The sequence below is a fragment of the Sminthopsis crassicaudata genome, chromosome 3 (assembly GCF_048593235.1).
Source record: "Sminthopsis crassicaudata isolate SCR6 chromosome 3, ASM4859323v1, whole genome shotgun sequence".
Lineage (NCBI taxonomy): Eukaryota > Metazoa > Chordata > Mammalia > Dasyuromorphia > Dasyuridae > Sminthopsis > Sminthopsis crassicaudata.
In genome coordinates this window covers 453,668,220-453,685,759 of record NC_133619.1, presented here as the reverse complement: position 1 = coordinate 453,685,759, position 17,540 = coordinate 453,668,220, and the positions used below count along the sequence as shown (strand labels likewise).

General features: G+C 34.3%; 1 protein-coding gene across 1 annotated transcript in view; it reads right to left on the bottom strand.

Annotated features, from left to right (window-relative positions):
* FAP (fibroblast activation protein alpha) overlaps positions 1 to 17,094 on the bottom strand; it is a 90,796-nt gene extending 73,702 nt beyond the window's left edge. Inside the window, exons 1-3 of the mRNA XM_074303271.1 lie at positions 16,855 to 17,094; positions 16,424 to 16,508; positions 1,418 to 1,513 (exon numbers count right to left, since the gene is read on the bottom strand). Coding sequence (XP_074159372.1) covers positions 1,418 to 1,513; positions 16,424 to 16,508; positions 16,855 to 16,860 — 187 coding nt within the window. The 5' untranslated portion in view covers positions 16,861 to 17,094. The remainder of the gene's footprint in view (positions 1 to 1,417; positions 1,514 to 16,423; positions 16,509 to 16,854) is intronic.
* Positions 17,095 to 17,540: the final 446 nt, after the last annotated feature.

The following is a 17,540-nucleotide window of genomic DNA, read 5'->3' as shown; positions in this document are numbered from 1 at the left end:
CTGACCAAACTTAAAGCCTGCCCAGCACCTACTTCTCATTGTCATTGGAATAAATTGTTCCTGTTTGCCATTCCAGCAGGGGAAGTCTGCGTGCTTGGAGTTGGTATAGCTTTACCTCAGTTTGAAGCCCTGTCAGTTATCTTCCACCTGGTTTAGCCTGAACGCCAAGATGGTTTACTAGAGTGTGGCTGCTATGGAGGCTCCAGCTTATTGGAGCCACAGATGAGAGCTGGATGACAGGTGAACACCAAAAATGGATGAGCAGCCCTGAAAAGGTTTGGCAAACCCTCATACCAGAAGTGTCACTCCTCCCTGAACACTCCACATATCCCTCCATCATTAATCAAAGTATATCTATAGTAACTTTCACTATTCTATTTCCACAGACAGGATATACTAAGCATAACACACAAAAAATAAATATTTTTGGTGAACATTGGATACTGCTTTGACTGTATCGATGATGTCTTCACTCTCTGCAGCATTTAAGTGGGAAAACAAGCTATTACTGATATTAAAAAAAACACTAAATACTGCTGATTTTGTTGCCTTTTAAAAGCTTGTTAAACCAATTTAACAAAACTAGCCAACATATTGAAAAAGTCTGACATTATAAGCATTTAGCTCATTGTTGCTTGGGTTAATTTCTACCCACCAACCCTTCTCAATTCTCTTGCATGCATGCACACTTGCACATGTTTATTCCTTCAATACTCTAAACTGGCATTCTGTTCTCCTACTCATAATCCACCCTTATTCCTATCTGAAAATTCAGTGCTATAATTCCAAACCAGAAGATTATATCCCTATCAATCATTCTCAAAAGCAGTTCTTATTATCCGTTGTAATTGTTTTATCATGTGTGGCCTAATGGAAATGTACTTCAAACACCTACTTTATTTCATTTTTACTGGACAATGAAGTCCACATCTATATTTATGTGTATGTTGAATTTTTATACTTAGATAAAAGTGTTCAGGGTTTTTTTTTTTAGATTTTCCGACTTTATTCAACTTAGTGCAATAAGCATTGTTAAATACTCAATGTATGTAAAACACTCTAAAAGCACATTTACATCGTAAGCACTCTGCTCTCAGGAAGCTAACAGTGTATCTTAGAAGAATATGAGTCATGGAGAGACAATTATAACACAAAATAACATGACTTCTAAGGCCTCTTCCAGTTTTAAATTTCTCGTTCAAAGCACCTTACACAGAGTAAGTTCTTACTAAATATTAATTGAATAAGTTCACTAGAAAGGTGTCATTATGAGGTCTAGGGGATAAAAGACAAATTGTTTTTGTTATCACTTAGTGGTGAGGTGACTAGGCATTCTAGACAGCTGGAGAACTCACACAGGATTAGAACATCTATTAAGAACTGAAAGACAAAAACACAAACAGAACAATCAACTTGCCTGAAATCCAATTTGGAAAAAAAGTTTTATAATGAAAAGTTCCATTCAAAACATCCTTTAATGTGAGGGCTCTTGTACTTCCTTCTGAATGGTGGACTTTAGAAAGAAAACATCAAAATGAAGATAGTATTATTGGCCACATTGATGAATGCCAATTAAAACAAACAAACAAAATATCCCAAGCTCTATTTGCCCTGTTTGTTCTTCACCACTTTGTCTCCTTCCTTATATTTACTGAAATAATATACATTTGTAATATGTCAACTGGCCAAAGCAGTTAGCCTCAAGGGAATGTTTAAGGGATAGATTAATAAGAAAGCATGTATAGGCATATTTGTGTATGACATGACCATGTGTGCAAAGGAATAAGTGTAGGCCTATGTATAGTGTATGCATGCATGCATGTATAAAAGAGATCCTCCTCTAAAAAAGAGAGATAACAAGAAGGAGAAAATGAGTTACAAAAAAATGACATTTTGCCTTTTTAAATTATCTAGATTGTCCATTTTTTCTAAATAGGGAAAATTTTACTCAAAGAAACTCACAGGCCATTTCAAGGTTAAACTATAAACATGCAAAAATATATTTAAATTTTTTTTCAATAATCAAAAAATGATTTTATCTGTCTCCCTTCTTATTTTTCTCCATTGACATAACAGGAAAACCAAAATATTATGTTCATGGTCAAGGAAGCAAAACAAATTTTCATAGTAGCCATCTTCCAAAAATATATGTCTCATTGTATCTTATGAATCTATCACCTCTCTCTCAGGAGGTGGATAATCTTCTTTATCATCTTTCATTTGAATTTATGGTTGTTCATTATGTTGATCAGAGTACAGAAATAAAGTTAATTCCAAACTTTAATTCTTTCAAATTATATTTTTATTTTAAAAATAATGTTATAATTTGAAGCAGTAGTAGAGTTTGTAGATCTACAAACTCTTAGATTCAGAGTTGGAAGGGACCTTAAAAATCATTTAATTGAATCAGATTATGTTTATAGTTGAGGAAATGAAGGACCAGAGAATTACTAGCTTTTCCAAGATTGGGCAGGTAAGCCTGCCTGAGTGGCAGGTTCTCAGATTCCCCACCTCTCCTCTTGGGTTCAGAAAAAGAAAGACATCCTAGAATTTTTTTCTCAAATAATTCTTCCTTATCCCTTCCCTCTTTCCTTTTATTTTTATTTTCTTACCACCCTAAGTAACAGCACTAAAATATATTAAGTGGGAAGAAAATGGGAATATAAGGTTCTCTAACTTTGACTATAATAATGACTTTTATTGTCATATACAAACATATATATATGACTTTTATAGATAACTTTATATGATATTAAGGAATAAAGAAAGCTTTTTATCTTTTTCACAACTTATGTTAATTGTTAATTAACTGAATAACCTTTGCTAGCAAATCAACAATCTCTCAGGTCTTCTATTTCCTCATTCATAAAATAATCTGGTTAAGTTAAATATATTTGAGCTATGGCTATCCAGAACTGAAATTCAGAAACACAAGGATGAAAACTGAAAATTTCAATCAATCATTTTGATTTTGGGAAGTATTGATATGTGCATATGTGTGCACATGTATATAAATAATTAACTAAAATTTTTACTTTTCTTTTCAATTTTCCATTCATCATATAAAGACAGTCTCAGATTTCCAGCTCTGATATGCTATAATTCTATGATCCTAAATTTCATCTCAATTAGAATCCCTTGTTAGCAAAAGGCCTGTGAAATGACAGAATCATAGCTTTAGGTCCAAAAGGGACCTTGGAAGCCATTGCATCAAACTCTCATTTTTACAAGGGCTTGTGTATGTATCAGATTAAAATAACTGATTGTATAGTAGCACATTCAGTTGATTACTCCAGCCATTTAACTGGTTACGATTAATGTAATTTTGTTCCATTAATCTGTGCAGATATTAATGCTATATATTTTCCTAAAGAAAGTGATATTAAACAATAGCTATAGTGAGATAAAGGTTATCAACTCCTTTACAAACAGGAAGTGGATCATTAACATCACATTTTTCCTTTTTTTAAAATTTCCTATAATCTGCTTTCTCACATTTCCTCTCCATCCTAATTAAGCTTGAATTTGTTCCATGATATACTGCAAAAACTCCTCTGTTTAATTAAACTGTTATACATGAAACTCATACCATTTGTTTTATAAATCCTATTCAACTGACAGCAAACCATTTTACTAAAAACAATAGCATTAGGAAAAACGCTCCATATTTCCGTCATCCAATTTTTCTTAGAAATCGTACAAACAAATAGCAATCTGTTCCTAATGTAACAAGGAGGGAAAAAATCACAACACAATTTGCAGTCAAAATGATTTTCCACTTGAAATATATTTGAGCTATGTCTACCCAATGCTGAAATGCTGAAACATATGGATGAAAGTTGAAAAATTCAGTCAAATCATTTTGATGTTGGGAAGTATGGATATGTGTGTATGTGTGTACATGTGTATAAATAATTGACTAAAATTTTCACTTTCCTTCTGAATTTTCATCCATCATGTAAAGACAGTCTCAAAGATTTTTTTAAAAACTTAATCTTGCTTTTTAGACTTAAATCTATTCTTAGGTTTATAGCTATAATCTCATATAATGAGCTTTATTTATTCATAAAGAAATTTCTTTAGTTGTAACCTTGCTTGTTTAAGTAATGTACAAAAAATAGTTTAACCTTTACTGAACCATATAGTAGACTTCATCAAGATATTTCATATATATTAGTATTTTAATTTCACATAAATTAGTACATCAATCAAAACTTTTACTTTGATCACATTTTAATTACAATATGGATTGTGTTTAGGATTGTATATGAGAAATTGTCCAGTGCTTTTAATAATACCAAAATGATCCCCAGGATAAAAACTGTTTTGTTTTACTTTGTTTTTAACTCAAATACTCTCATGATAAAGTTATCTGATTGTAAATCTTGGAATCTTTCAAAAAATCAGTCACAGGTGATTCAAAGGGCAATGCTAAGAAGTACATATTGTGCACTCGTAGACTATACTCAATTTCCAATGATGACCTATGAGCAAGAAGTGACATATGAGATTTAAGATTTTTTTGTTCAGGACTTATGATTTTATAGGATGAGTAATTTCTGGTGTAGAAACCCGTCTACTAATAGTGTTCAGGAATTCATCTCTAACTTAGAGTCTTAGAGAGTTACCTAGGACATTGAGAGGTGAAGTGAATTGCCGGGGTGACAGAAAGACTTGAAGCCCAGTCTTAACTGTCAGGCTAGCTCTATATGCACTATGACCTCCTGCCTGTCAAAAAGTATATGACTAAATGTGGTGGGATAGCCTCAGCACTGTGCTGATACCCGTGAAACCTAAAAAAGAAACAGATAATTGAGTGAATGAATGAATAAGGAGGATTTGTAATGTGTAGAATACATTCTTTGAAGAGAAACTTTGGGAGAATATTTTTCAAGAATCTTAATGGGATGAGAATGTGTTTAACCAATGTGTCTTAATTTTTCCTCAGTAACTATAGGAAATAGGTGCTATGCTTTTTTTTTCTGAGGCATTTGGAGTTAATTGACTTGCCCAGTTAGGAAGTGTTAAGTGTCTGAGTACAGATTTGAACTCAGGTCCTCTTGACTTCTGGAGTGATTCTCTATCCACCTAGCTGCCCTTTTTAGATGGGCAAAGTGAAACAGAGGGTTTGCACAAAAAGCAGAAAGTATCTGAGGGCAGATCTGAATTCAGGTCTTCCTGGATCCAAGTGCCACTCTCTTTCTACTGTGCCACCTATCCGCCTAGGTTTGCAGAGCTTCATCATATACAAGTTGACGGTTGAGTAATAAAATTTCTACCTATTAAGCTGCAAAAATATTTATAACCTGTGCATGAAGAGAAAGAAACCTATATATATATGAAGTCACAAATCATTGAAATATTAGAATTCTGTTGTAAAATAAAGTTCTGTTTCTTTCTGGAATATAGACTGTCAACCTATCTTTATAACTGAGATCTTAAAACTATTAGCTTAATGATTATTAATGCTAAATAGTACCCATTATTAACATGTTTTAAAAAGTGTTTTCTAAATTATCTTTCTAGCTAACTGTTGCCCCTCTTATCTGCTTAATAATAAACATATAATTTTTTGGAGAAACCCAAAGTCTCTAGTATAACTTCAGTCTCAGAAACAAGGTTTTTTAATGCCCTAAATTAGAAACTCATTTCTCTTACTTGTCCAGGAAAATAAGGCATCAGGGCATGTTCCTCCTTCCTTTCTAGCTAGTTCATTTCTTTTATATGGGTGGGTGTTGTAAGTGCCATTGATCTTCATAGAGAGCTTAGCATATGTTCTATTCTGACTCAGAAAATTTCTGTAAAGCAATTAATAAAGGACTTTATTGATCCCACTGCCACTTACATGAATGACCTCGGTCCACATCATCCCACCATCCTCAAAGGGTCTGCTGAGTTCTTAGAAATCATGTTTTGACAAGCCAGCAAACTTTTTATGTCAGCATTAGTATGTGGGAGAGAAGGGAAAGAAGGACAGATGGATTGTCATCATTCCTCTCCAAGCTGCACTTGCTAATTTATCTCTACAGGACTTTGTGTCTCATGCCACAGAAAGCTCTTCATCCTGGAAGGTTGCTCTGGTTCCACTGGATTAATTACATTGGAAATATTCTCTGCCTCTTTAGCCTCTCCCCTTGATTGATTTTCATAGAATCTCCAATTTAAGGAGGCCCAGGCCAAAAATGTCTTCGGTCCTCTCCAAGTTATGTTCTTGGCTCATCTCCACAGGACTTCGTTTACCATGTCCCCTACTCTGGATACCTTTACCAATTTTGATTCTATCCACTACACCATCTAGCTCCCCCTCACCTCATTAGGTTTTAAATTCCTTGAGGGTAATAGCTAATTTTTCTTCTTATATGTGTATTTGCAGGATTTGACAATGCCTGACGGGCAGTAAGTGCTTAGTAAATTCCTACTGACATGATGTGACTTGGTGAGGACCTTCTCCAAATCTATATCATTACAGTGCCCACAGAGATACAAGGAAGGAGGTAGAGTCGAGTCACAGGGAGCACAGCATACCAATCTTCCTCCAAAGAAAGGATTTTAGGTCAGTATTTTAAACTTGACAAGTATGTCAAATTTTTAGTATTTCAGTTTGTTAGTACTAGTTAGAATTTACATAGAGCTAAAAGGTTTGCAAAATGTTTTATGAACATCATCCCATTTGAGTTCCACAACATGAGGGGTAGACACTATTAATATCTACATTTTACAGATTTAAAAAATTGAGGCAGGAAGAGATTAACTGTTTCACCTGGGGTCACACAGCTACTCAGTGTATGAATCAAGATTTGAACACAGATTTTCCAGCCCTCTTTTCATTGCTCCATCTAGCTGCTTCAGTTTGCCAGCTATGAAATCTGGTAAATGTGTAAAAGAATGGGGACAGTGCTGTGAAAGGTTGTGTGTGTACTAGGGTTTGAATTTAGGCTCTACCACCATTGGATTCTTCATGAATAGAGATACTAAAGACATATCAATGAAGAACTTATTTTTCTTTAGAATCATAGATCAACGTGGGCAGGATCTGAAAGAAGACCTAAAATCTTTATTATTGTTTTTGTTGTTATTACAGATGAGCAAATTGGGGCCCAGAGAAACTAAGTAATTTACCTGAAGAGACATAGGGAAAAGAATCAGAGGCAAAATTTGAATATAGGTCCTCTGACTACAGAATCAAAGTTTTTTCCACTATTATCTTTGGCAAAGGCTATGTGAATTACCTAATGCTTATTGTGGTGGCTATTTTTTTGTGTCAGTTTTTTGGGGTGACAAATTTTAATTTAATCCCATTCAATAAACATTTACTCAATACCTATTATGCACAAAGCCCCTTTGTAAGTCTGAGGATAAAAAGCTAGAAGAAAACATTCCTCCTCTCAAGGGATTCACATTTTCTTGGGGGAAATGAAAATACTTAATAGTTTATCCTATTTTTCCTCCTTTATATGGTTGAAATGTCACCTTATAAAGCAGAATTGACTTTCATAAAAGTATTTATGGCATTGCCCCATACAGGCTTATTGCTAATCCAATATTTACCTTGACACAAATTTTCACCTTTGAATTAGCATCTATTTTTATTGAACCTGACAGCTTTTTCTGCATTAATGCAGTCAAAGAAATACTATCAACAACCAAGTTGACATGTGTAGTCTTGAGTAAATAAAAGATTCTGAGGAGAAAAACGTTTCATTTTCTTTCATTTTTCCTCCCATTTTTGTCCTTACTCTTTATGCTAACTCTTAATTGATATTTTCTGTAACTATACTGTACTCTTCATTCATGTTTCCATTTACTGCTTTTATTCGACTTTTACCCTCAATTGCTAATTTTTAGAAGTAGAGCTAATGATTGTGTAAAGTTGTACAGTCACTAGAGTGCTATATAATTATCTCAAATGAAAATATTGAGATACTACACCCTCCTCTTTTCTTTGCTAAGGATTAGAACATGGTATAGTTGCTCTTGTTATAAGTACTGCTGACTTTTTTTCTAATTGTAAACTTAGAGTGAATTAATCATTAAAGATTGTAAGTATATTGTTGTTCAATTGTGTAGTATTATCCGACTCTTTATAATTCTGTGCACCACATAGTCCATGGGGTTTTCTTGCCAAAGATACTGGAGGGGCTTGCGATTTTCTTCTTTAATGGATTAAGGCAAATGGAGGTTAAATCACCTCCCCAGGGATCACACAGCTAATAAGTATCTGAAGTTAGATTTGAATTCTGCTTTTTCTGACCTTCCATACTCCACTTCTCGATCCATTGAACAACATTGAACCATATTGAAACATTGAAAAATTGTTGATTGAACAATAATGAAGTCAGCATAGGGCAAGCCATGGGCATGGAGCAAGAAGAATAGGGGAAGATGAACCCATAAATATTTAATCCCAAAGAATGTCATTCATTGTAATACAGCAATGACTTTGGTGCAAGAAAGCTAGAAACAGGAAATCTGTTGGGAGGAATACAAGATGGGCCACAGCTAAGTTGTCTCCTCTTCCTGTGTGTCAAAGCCAAAAATTTAAAACTGCCTCTGCTCATCTTCAAAAACCCCATTTGCTTCACATTCTCAGTAGCTTTCTCCATTTTCTCCTTCTCATACTCTATCCCTTCCTGCAATTCCCCAATCAGTACCTTAGGGATTTGTACCTGGCAGGAGCTAGAGTTCTATTCTTTAAAGGATCAAAAGAGAAAGGCAGCTGAGGAGAAGACTGCATGTTAGAAGAAAGATGAATAATAGAGATCAACATATATGACCAAGGAAGCACTTGAATAACTATTCTGGAATATAACAAGCCAAATCAATTGAGAACAATGAGGTAGGACATCTTTTTTAAGGGTATGTTGCAGGCCAGGCTAAAACAGAATAGTAATACATTTCCTTAGATGCAAGGACCTGTGACATGGATGATCATTTAAAGAATAAGTACTCTAGTTCCTGCCACGTACAGATCCCCATGGTGCTGATTGATTGGCACGGGGAATTGCTGGACTGGATAAAAGAGAAGGAGAAAATGGAGAGAGCGACTGAGTATGTGAAGCAAATGGGGCTTCTGAAGATGAGCAGTAGAAGAAGCAGTTTTAAATTTTTGACTTTGACGCACAGGAAAAGGAAACATCTTATCTGTGAAAACTTAAGGAGACTATAAGCAGTGCCTGAGGTGAGGCGAGCTCTTCAAAGATGGCAGCCCCTGAGTATGATGTAGAGTTGATGTAGATGTTTTGGAAACAGAGGACATGGACAAAATACTAGCTCTCCTATCTGTACAGCTCTGGAAACATCCCCACTTCTCTGGGGCTTATTTTTCCCAGCTGTAAAAAGGTATTATTTTCAAGGGGGGTTTTCAAACCCTAAATCCTATTTTCCTATTCTTTATTGAGTCAATTTTATTGGCTTCAGACTGAGGTAACATGCAAAATCTGGGATAATGTTTGAGAAAACAAAAGGGAATTGTCCAGGAAGGAAAGTCTTTAGTTCCCCCAAATATGGAGAGAAGAGTAGGGTTGACTAGAAAAGTCTCCATAACATGGTTACTAAATTCTTATTATTAGTCTCATGGAATCACAGATTAAAGGACATCTAATTCAAACCTCTCATTTTATATATGAGAAAAGTAAGCCCTTAGAGCGGAAAAATAACTTGCCAAGACAGGTCATTCCTCCCCCCACCCCCGCCCAGATCTCATGTGATAAGAGTAGAGATGAGTCTTCTAACTCCACTTCTCCACTATACAGAAAGATATGTTTTGTTTTCAGGGACATAAAAGGAGGAGTATGGAATATGGAGGACAGCTTGTGTTCTTCACTACCAGGAACATAAGATAGTTTGAAAAACAGAACATACAAGGTAATAGCAGACAAAATAATATGCTCTAATATACTCTAAAGAGATCAAAGAAAGAGAAAAAGGACCCATATAGATAAAAATGTTTTTGGCTCTGTTTTTAGTGGCAAAAAATTGGAAACTCTGGGGGATAACATTATTTGGAGAATGGCTACACAAATTGTTGTATATGATTGTGATGGAATAGTATTTATACAGTAAGAAATGATGAAGGAGATGATTTCAGAAAATAGTTGGGAACACATATAAACTGATGCAAAGTAAAATGAATTGAACCAGGAGAAAAATCTACATGGTTACAGTAAAATTGTAAAGATAATCACCTTTGAAAAACTTAATAACTGATCAACATGATGAGCCATCACAATTCCAAAGGACTTGTGATAAAATACCCATTACCAGATAGAAAAATGATGTACTGAGAATTCATATTGAAACAAATATTTCTCTCCCTCTCTCTCTCTCTCTTTCTCTCTCTCTCTCTCTCTCTCTCTCTCTCTCTCTCTCTCTCTCTCTCTCTCTCTCTCTCTCTCTCTCTCTTTGTGTGTGTGTGTGTGTGCGTCTCTCTCTTAGTTGAATATGGTTAATGAGAATTTTTTATTTGCAACAATGAGGTTGTTCTTACCTTCTCAGTAGATGAAGAGAGAGAAAATTTGAGAACTGAAAAAAAATATTTTAAAAAGTTTTTTTTAAGGAAATAGCAGCTAGATATGATTCAAGACTGTTCCTGGTACATGCTAAGTTCTCAATTTGCTGATGCAAAAAAAGAAGCTTTATAGAGATTGACATTGAGTAAAGTCAGCCCAATGCAAAGGTAAGTGGCAAGAGGGATATACCTTGAGCTGGGAAGACAATGGCAGTAAATTCCCTTATTTTAAAGGTCTAACTGAAAGACCCAATGCTGCATGTACCAGGTTACAAAACAAACAGCACAATTCTGGTTAGATTGATACTTTCAGATGCTGTGGAATGTTGTCAGGTGTTTGGTCCAGGAATGGCAGTCTGGAACTTTGCCAACCATGTCCCTTATGCAACATGGTAACTAATTATCTCGTTCAGGCCTGGCTTTCTGAAAGCATTAGTTAATAAAGCAGTACTCCTGGTATAATTCCTCTGGGTAATGATTTTTGACATTTATTTAGCACTTATGATTTGCAAAAAACTTATACATTATCTCATTTGTTCTTTATATCATCCTTTGAAATCAGAGAGCTGCTAACTTTTCCAGATAAAATTTCAAAGTAAATATTTGGTTGATGAATTTAACTCATTCTTCATCCCTCTCTCCAAAAGCCCAACTCCACAGTTTTTATGTACAGCTATTTATTGTCTGAGAAAAATAAATTAACTCTAGCCAGGGTATGACTTGGAGAGGATAAGTGTGACTGTGTTATCAACATCTCCATTTTATAGATAAAGAAACTGAGGCTTAGAGAACACAAATGATTTCTATGTGGTCACATAGCTAATAAATGTCAGAGGCAAAATCAAATCCAGGTCTCTCCTGACTTTCCATTCCAGCATGCTTCCATCACATATCTCAAAGATTGCAGTTACAGAAAAGAAGTGATTATATGTAGTGTACAGTGTAGGTTTAAATGACTTCATTTCATGGCAAGGAAAACAACTGAATTCAGTATTTTTTCTCATGGTATCCATATTTCATGTTGTTCCCTCATTATTTCAAATATGTAAGAATTGTCGCCCTAAAAATGTTGTAAATGCATATATTGTGAGGTCTGTCCTGTTTCTTTTCTAGACAACAATAATACCAAACTACAAAGAAGACTTGCAATAAATATGAATGAATTTCAACTTCCCTCTCTTAATATTTCAATATTAAAATGTAATCTTTTGCTTATGCTGGAACCATACTTTTGGCATCCATCATTTGTGATCTCCAATAGTTGAGCAGAAGTTGAAATGAATTTTAAAAACACATCCTTCTTCTAAATATATCTAGTACTTACTTGATTAACACTTAATTCCTGACAGTACCCTTATACTCAATTTGTTGGCCCATCTTTTGCGTAGTTACTCATAAGCCTCTTAAACACTAATTAACTGTGTTTTAATTATTTGCAATTTTCTGACTTTTATATGAGTGCAAAGCAGAAAATTGTTTCAATTATGAATCCAAGAAATTACAATTCACAATAATGATTCACAAACAAGTTAATGATGCTTTTATCATCTTTTTTCAATTCTTTCTCAAAACTTTGTAACCAACCTTATTTGGAAAACTGTTGATATTGTTGTATTATTCTGGATCCAAAGGTTGAGGGCAAAATCTTTTAAAAAGACTATGACTTTATTAATACATGTGATGTTGTCCCCTATTTTTTACATTCATCAATAGTATAGGACAATATAATTAGTTAGGTGAATTCCCAAATGCCTGGTACATCAAATTTTACTGTCCCTTTGACCCTCATACAATGAGGATCACACAATTACCTTGAAGTAAATTTTTCTTATCTTGTTTACAAAATGACACAGAGGAGGGCACAGATGGCACTTATCTCCTTCCTTCATAAAACTAACAAAACATCTGTTTGTGCACTGTCATCAACCTCATCCCATGTAGTCATTTACAGTTATCACCTCAGTGATTCCAAAAAAGGAATTACAGATCCAAAGATAAAAGGGACCTCAAAGGTTATCTAGTTCAACCTTCTCATTTTACAGGTGAGGAAATGAAGGGTTTCTGTAGGGAAGTTATATGATTTGTCCAATGTGCCACAAGTAGTAAGTGTCAGTGGGGATTTGAATTCTAATTCTTTGTTCTTTTTGTTGTACTACATTGTCTAAGATGTGGTTCTATTTCTGAGGCACTGGGTTTATGGTAAAAAAGGTAATAACCACTTGGTTCTTCTACTCCTTGTATTAATCTCCTAAAGAAGCACAGGTTTAAGAAAAATAACCTAAAGAGCCTTACCTACTGATAGGTACTTTCTTATTAGTTTGGTTCTTTCTTACTAGTTTCTCTACAGCTTTACATTTTCCTAAACACTGCCATAACTACTGTCTTCTACTAATCACTCTATGGCCAAAGTTGATCTGTTTTACATATGCTCAATCTCTACCAAAAAAAAATGGGAGTGGTGAAATTGATTCTTAGGGAAAGGGATTACATTCAATCAACTAACCATTATTTTGACTGATCATGGAAAGTTCCTTTAAATTATCTAAACTTGAGAATTTAAAAAGAATTAGATTTCTGTCTTCCCAGACTTCAAAAACTCTTCACTTAAATTATTAAATGAACTCTTTTTGACTACCTGTTTCAAATGCAGATTGAAGATCTATTGACTAACTGGAATTTAAGAAAGTTGGCTGCCGTGGTAGATTAGGATTCTTAGAGGATCAGGATTCAAATTCTCATTATGCTTCTTGTTCTCTGTGTAATTTGGGGCAAGCGAATTCTTTAAATTCTCTCTGTGCCTTGGTTTCCTCATAAATGGGCGCTTTGGATTCCATGACCTCTTTCATCATTCTTTTAGTTCTAAATCTATGATCCTATGATTTGATTGATAGTAAAAAACAACCAATTATTTTCAACTCAAATTGAATGCATATAAAATGCATATGTTATATATGCTATATTTTTAAAAAATATTTTGAATTTCAAGATCATTTGGTAGAAACAATCCTATGAGGGTAAAAAACAAAACAAGAAATAATCCAACTTGAAATAATGAGATATATGAATTTAATGACTATTACTTCAATCAAACAAACTAAACCAAATCTCAGCCTCTTTCCTTAGCTATTTTTTAAGTAGAACAGACAGAACATTTTAGACAAAGTGAATAAGTTGTCCAAAATCAGAATGATAGAGTGTTGTGGGTAAGTAATGGCAGGAAGAGCTGTGAATGCTGGTGCTTACTATTTATCCAACTCCTGTCAAGTCACTTTACACCCTCATTGGCTTGCCATTTCCTCATCTTTAAAACAAGCATTTAGCATTGGATTAGTAAGTCACTGACATGGCTTTGGCTCTATGGTCTTCTGTCTGTGTTATTAGAATTAATCATGGATGGTCATCTGAGTTTCTAGATCCAAAAGGAGAAAAGAGATGTTAAATCTGACTTTTGATCTCTTTAAATTAAAATGATCTTTCCCCCTATTTCATGTTAGCCTATGATTTAAGTGGATTTTTTCAATTTAATTGTAGTAATCTCCAATTTGTTACTGACCATGAAAATTGGACTCTCAGGATAGAAGTGAAAAACCTGGTCCTGAGTGTATTTTAGTATTAGGACACCAGTGATTATCTGAATAAACACAGCAACCTCTAATTTTCACTGATAATGGCTTGGTCCTTTGATAAGTCTGTCTCTGGATTCAAATACAGTCTGAGATAGGAATAACCTCAGAGTTTATTCTCAGAGATTATTAAGATTTCAGAAATTCTGTCTTTAATTGCCTCACCCTTGCCTCAGTCAGAGCTGGGGAAATTTTCTTCCTTTAGAATGAGCCACTTATTGACTTGAAAGAAAATCATTATACACTTCTATATTCTTTAACAATAGGGGAGGGAATGCGAATATTACCTTATTTGATCCCACAACAATCCTGAGAGATAAGTGTTATTTTTATCTACTTTTTACATTTGAGAAAATTGAGCTAAGATGATTGGCTCTGGGATATACAATTAGTGTCTAAAGTCATATTTGAACTCAGGTTTTCCTGATTCACAGGGCCAGTGTTCTAGCTACTATGTCACCAACTGCCTTTGAGAAGAACAATTTCAAATAGCATAGGAATATAAACACTTAGAGTGAGAAGACCAGGAACAAAGTCCTGCCTCTGCCCTACTGGTTATATGACCCTAGGTAATTCACGTAATTTCTCAATGTCCTGGTCAACTTTTTAAGTTTCAAAGTAGGCTCCTAACTGCATCGGTAGAAGGAGTTTCTTTATTGGAAGTTTCTTATATTAATAAAGTCATGAGTTCAGTTTTTTTAAAAAAATATATTGATGTTTAAATTCCAAAATTCAAGACATTCTATTTTTTTGGTGTGAATCTTATAGGTATTCAGATACATGACATGACTGTGAGTATATGTGTCTAGAATGGAGTTAGAATAAAATATGCTGTTTTTGCCCCCAAGTATTTATTATGAGGGAACCAGTAGTGGAATTGGTCATTTTCATGTCCTCTTGAGTTATTAAAATCAGGTGTTATATGCAACTAGATTAGCACTCAAAGGGGTCAAAATCAGTTTTGAGCTACCACCTCATCACTGTAATTGTAAATTGCTACAAAACTGGTTAGGTGAAATCCTGATTTTTTTTATTTTTCCTCTATAACTCAGTGCCAAAAGGACACCTCAACAGCCTGTGAACATTCATTTGGGACCAGATAGCAGCAAGAAGTGACAAAAAGCATTGAAGACAAGAAACTATTTTTAATAACGACATTCTGAATACTGTTTTTCACCCTCTGTTAAATCCTGTCCCCTTTCTAAATCTGTGAACATTCTGTGGAAGTTTTGCATATTTGCAAGGAATGTATTTTCTGAGGCCCATTTTCATTGTAGTCCTCCTTGAAGCTCATGGAGCATTCAGTCTGTGTGTGTTTTCTTAACTTGAAAAAAATCATACTGTTTCCATTTGATAACCCTATTGCTATCAATTTACTTCCAGCTGAAAACATCTCTTTGCAGTACAATGCATTATCCATATATTTCCCAAACACCAGAGCCTGGAGAGTTTTAGCATTTTTTTTTCCTATTGTTTAGAAGTTGAGGCTTTCTTTCCAAAAAGCTTTACATAAGAAAGCTATGTCACCAAATCCATAGGTTATCTTTATCTGGACATTTAATTTAAGATTCAAACACCCCACAGGGTAAGTGAAAAGTATTTGCTTTCCCGTGAAAAGCTAAAATAAATTTTAATCTAAGCTATTCATCTGGTGACACTTTCCTTTTCTGTCTGCCCACCACGATTGGTTGTTACCATAATACAGCTCATTTTTAGAAACTAGTATTCTTTAGTCCAACTTTGATTCTAAGAGCCTACTCTTTTTCTGATCTGAATTCAAATTTGTCTTTCCATGAGAAAGTCAATATTTAGACATTACTGGGCTACTCAATCTTCTGCTATTTAAATGAATACATTCATTTTCTCTATACTATATTAAACATATATATATATATATATATACATACATATATATTCCTGAGACTGAGTCCCACTAAGATGATTTTTTTTCCTAAGTAAGCCTGAGAACAAGATCCATTAAATCCATGTCATTTAGGCTATACAAAGTAAATGAGTATAGGATGGATTATATTTAGAGATTTGGAAGGTCTTTGGAGTTAAAATTTCACCTTGAATATGTCTATTAGTATCTTCATTGGTTTAGTAATCTCTAATCTGTGATACTAATACAATTTTATGAATTTTTAAAACCTTATGAATACTAACAGGCTTTCTTTGACAAAAAAAAAAAAAACCCTCCAGGAGATGTTTAAATCTTCTGGAAACATGGGTAGCAACATTACAAATTTCTAGATATTATGAGAAAATAGGGTAACCCACAGTAAGGTCTTACCTCTTGGTGGACGTAAAACAATACAGACCACGAGCAAAGCAAGTAGAATACAGGTGACGACTCCAAGGACAATTTTGAGCCAGAGCTACACACACACATACACACACACACACACATACACAAAAAGTTAGTTATACTCTCAGGGTCTGCTCAAAAGTTGAAACGGTAAAACTGTGTTTGCACCTAAATCCTTCAGCTCCCACCCCACAAAGCATTTGATTGTCTTCTTCCACCGATCTGACTGTAATTGCTGGAACCTACCCAACTCTGAAACTATGTTTCTACAGTATATTTAGCACAATTTCCCATCCCCAGCCCCCTCCAGGAAGTAAATACTAATGGACAAAAGTCTCACCTTTTAAACAGAAAAATCTCCTAACAATAAGTCCAATACTTTTTCTTTAAAAGACATATCTTTTCCATATACTAACCTTCATTTTTCCAGATGTTTCTGAAAGAAAGAAAATCCTCTCTTCGGAGTGTGGGTCACTGGATCTATGAGAGAAGTTAAAAAGAAGCAGTCTGTTTTCGCAGTTGGAGGCCAAACCCAAGACCAGATTTTTTTTTTTCCGCGTACTTTTGAATGCTGTGCCAAATTTCAAAGGATTTCTGTAAAATTAGAAACAGATTTTGGGGGCATTTTTGGCCTTAAAATGACCTGTGGGTGGCTCTAGGGAGCCTTTATAGCTCCCCCATCCTTGTAAATTGTACACTAACATCTGTTTACGCTGACATATAGTTTTGTTTTGTTTTGTTTTGTTTTTAAATTCATGTCCAGTTTTATGTTTCATTTTCCCCTGAAAATCACTTGCAAGTATGCTTTGGAAAATCACTAGGTTTAAAATAACTTTATTTGCAACCAAATGAAGGATTAAAAGTAAAGCATCATTTTCTCTATGGCTGTATTATCTGCGCAACTTTTAACAGCAGATGACAATGAAGATATATAGGATTATAGAAGAAATAAAATTATCCTTGTGTACTCTGCCTCTGTGAAGAATTTAAGAAATCCTTGAAATAACTACTTCTCTTAATTCAATCTCTTTGTCCATATAGCTTCATATGCAATTTTATCAAATATAGACATTCTTTAAAAATCAAATGTCTGAATTAAAGA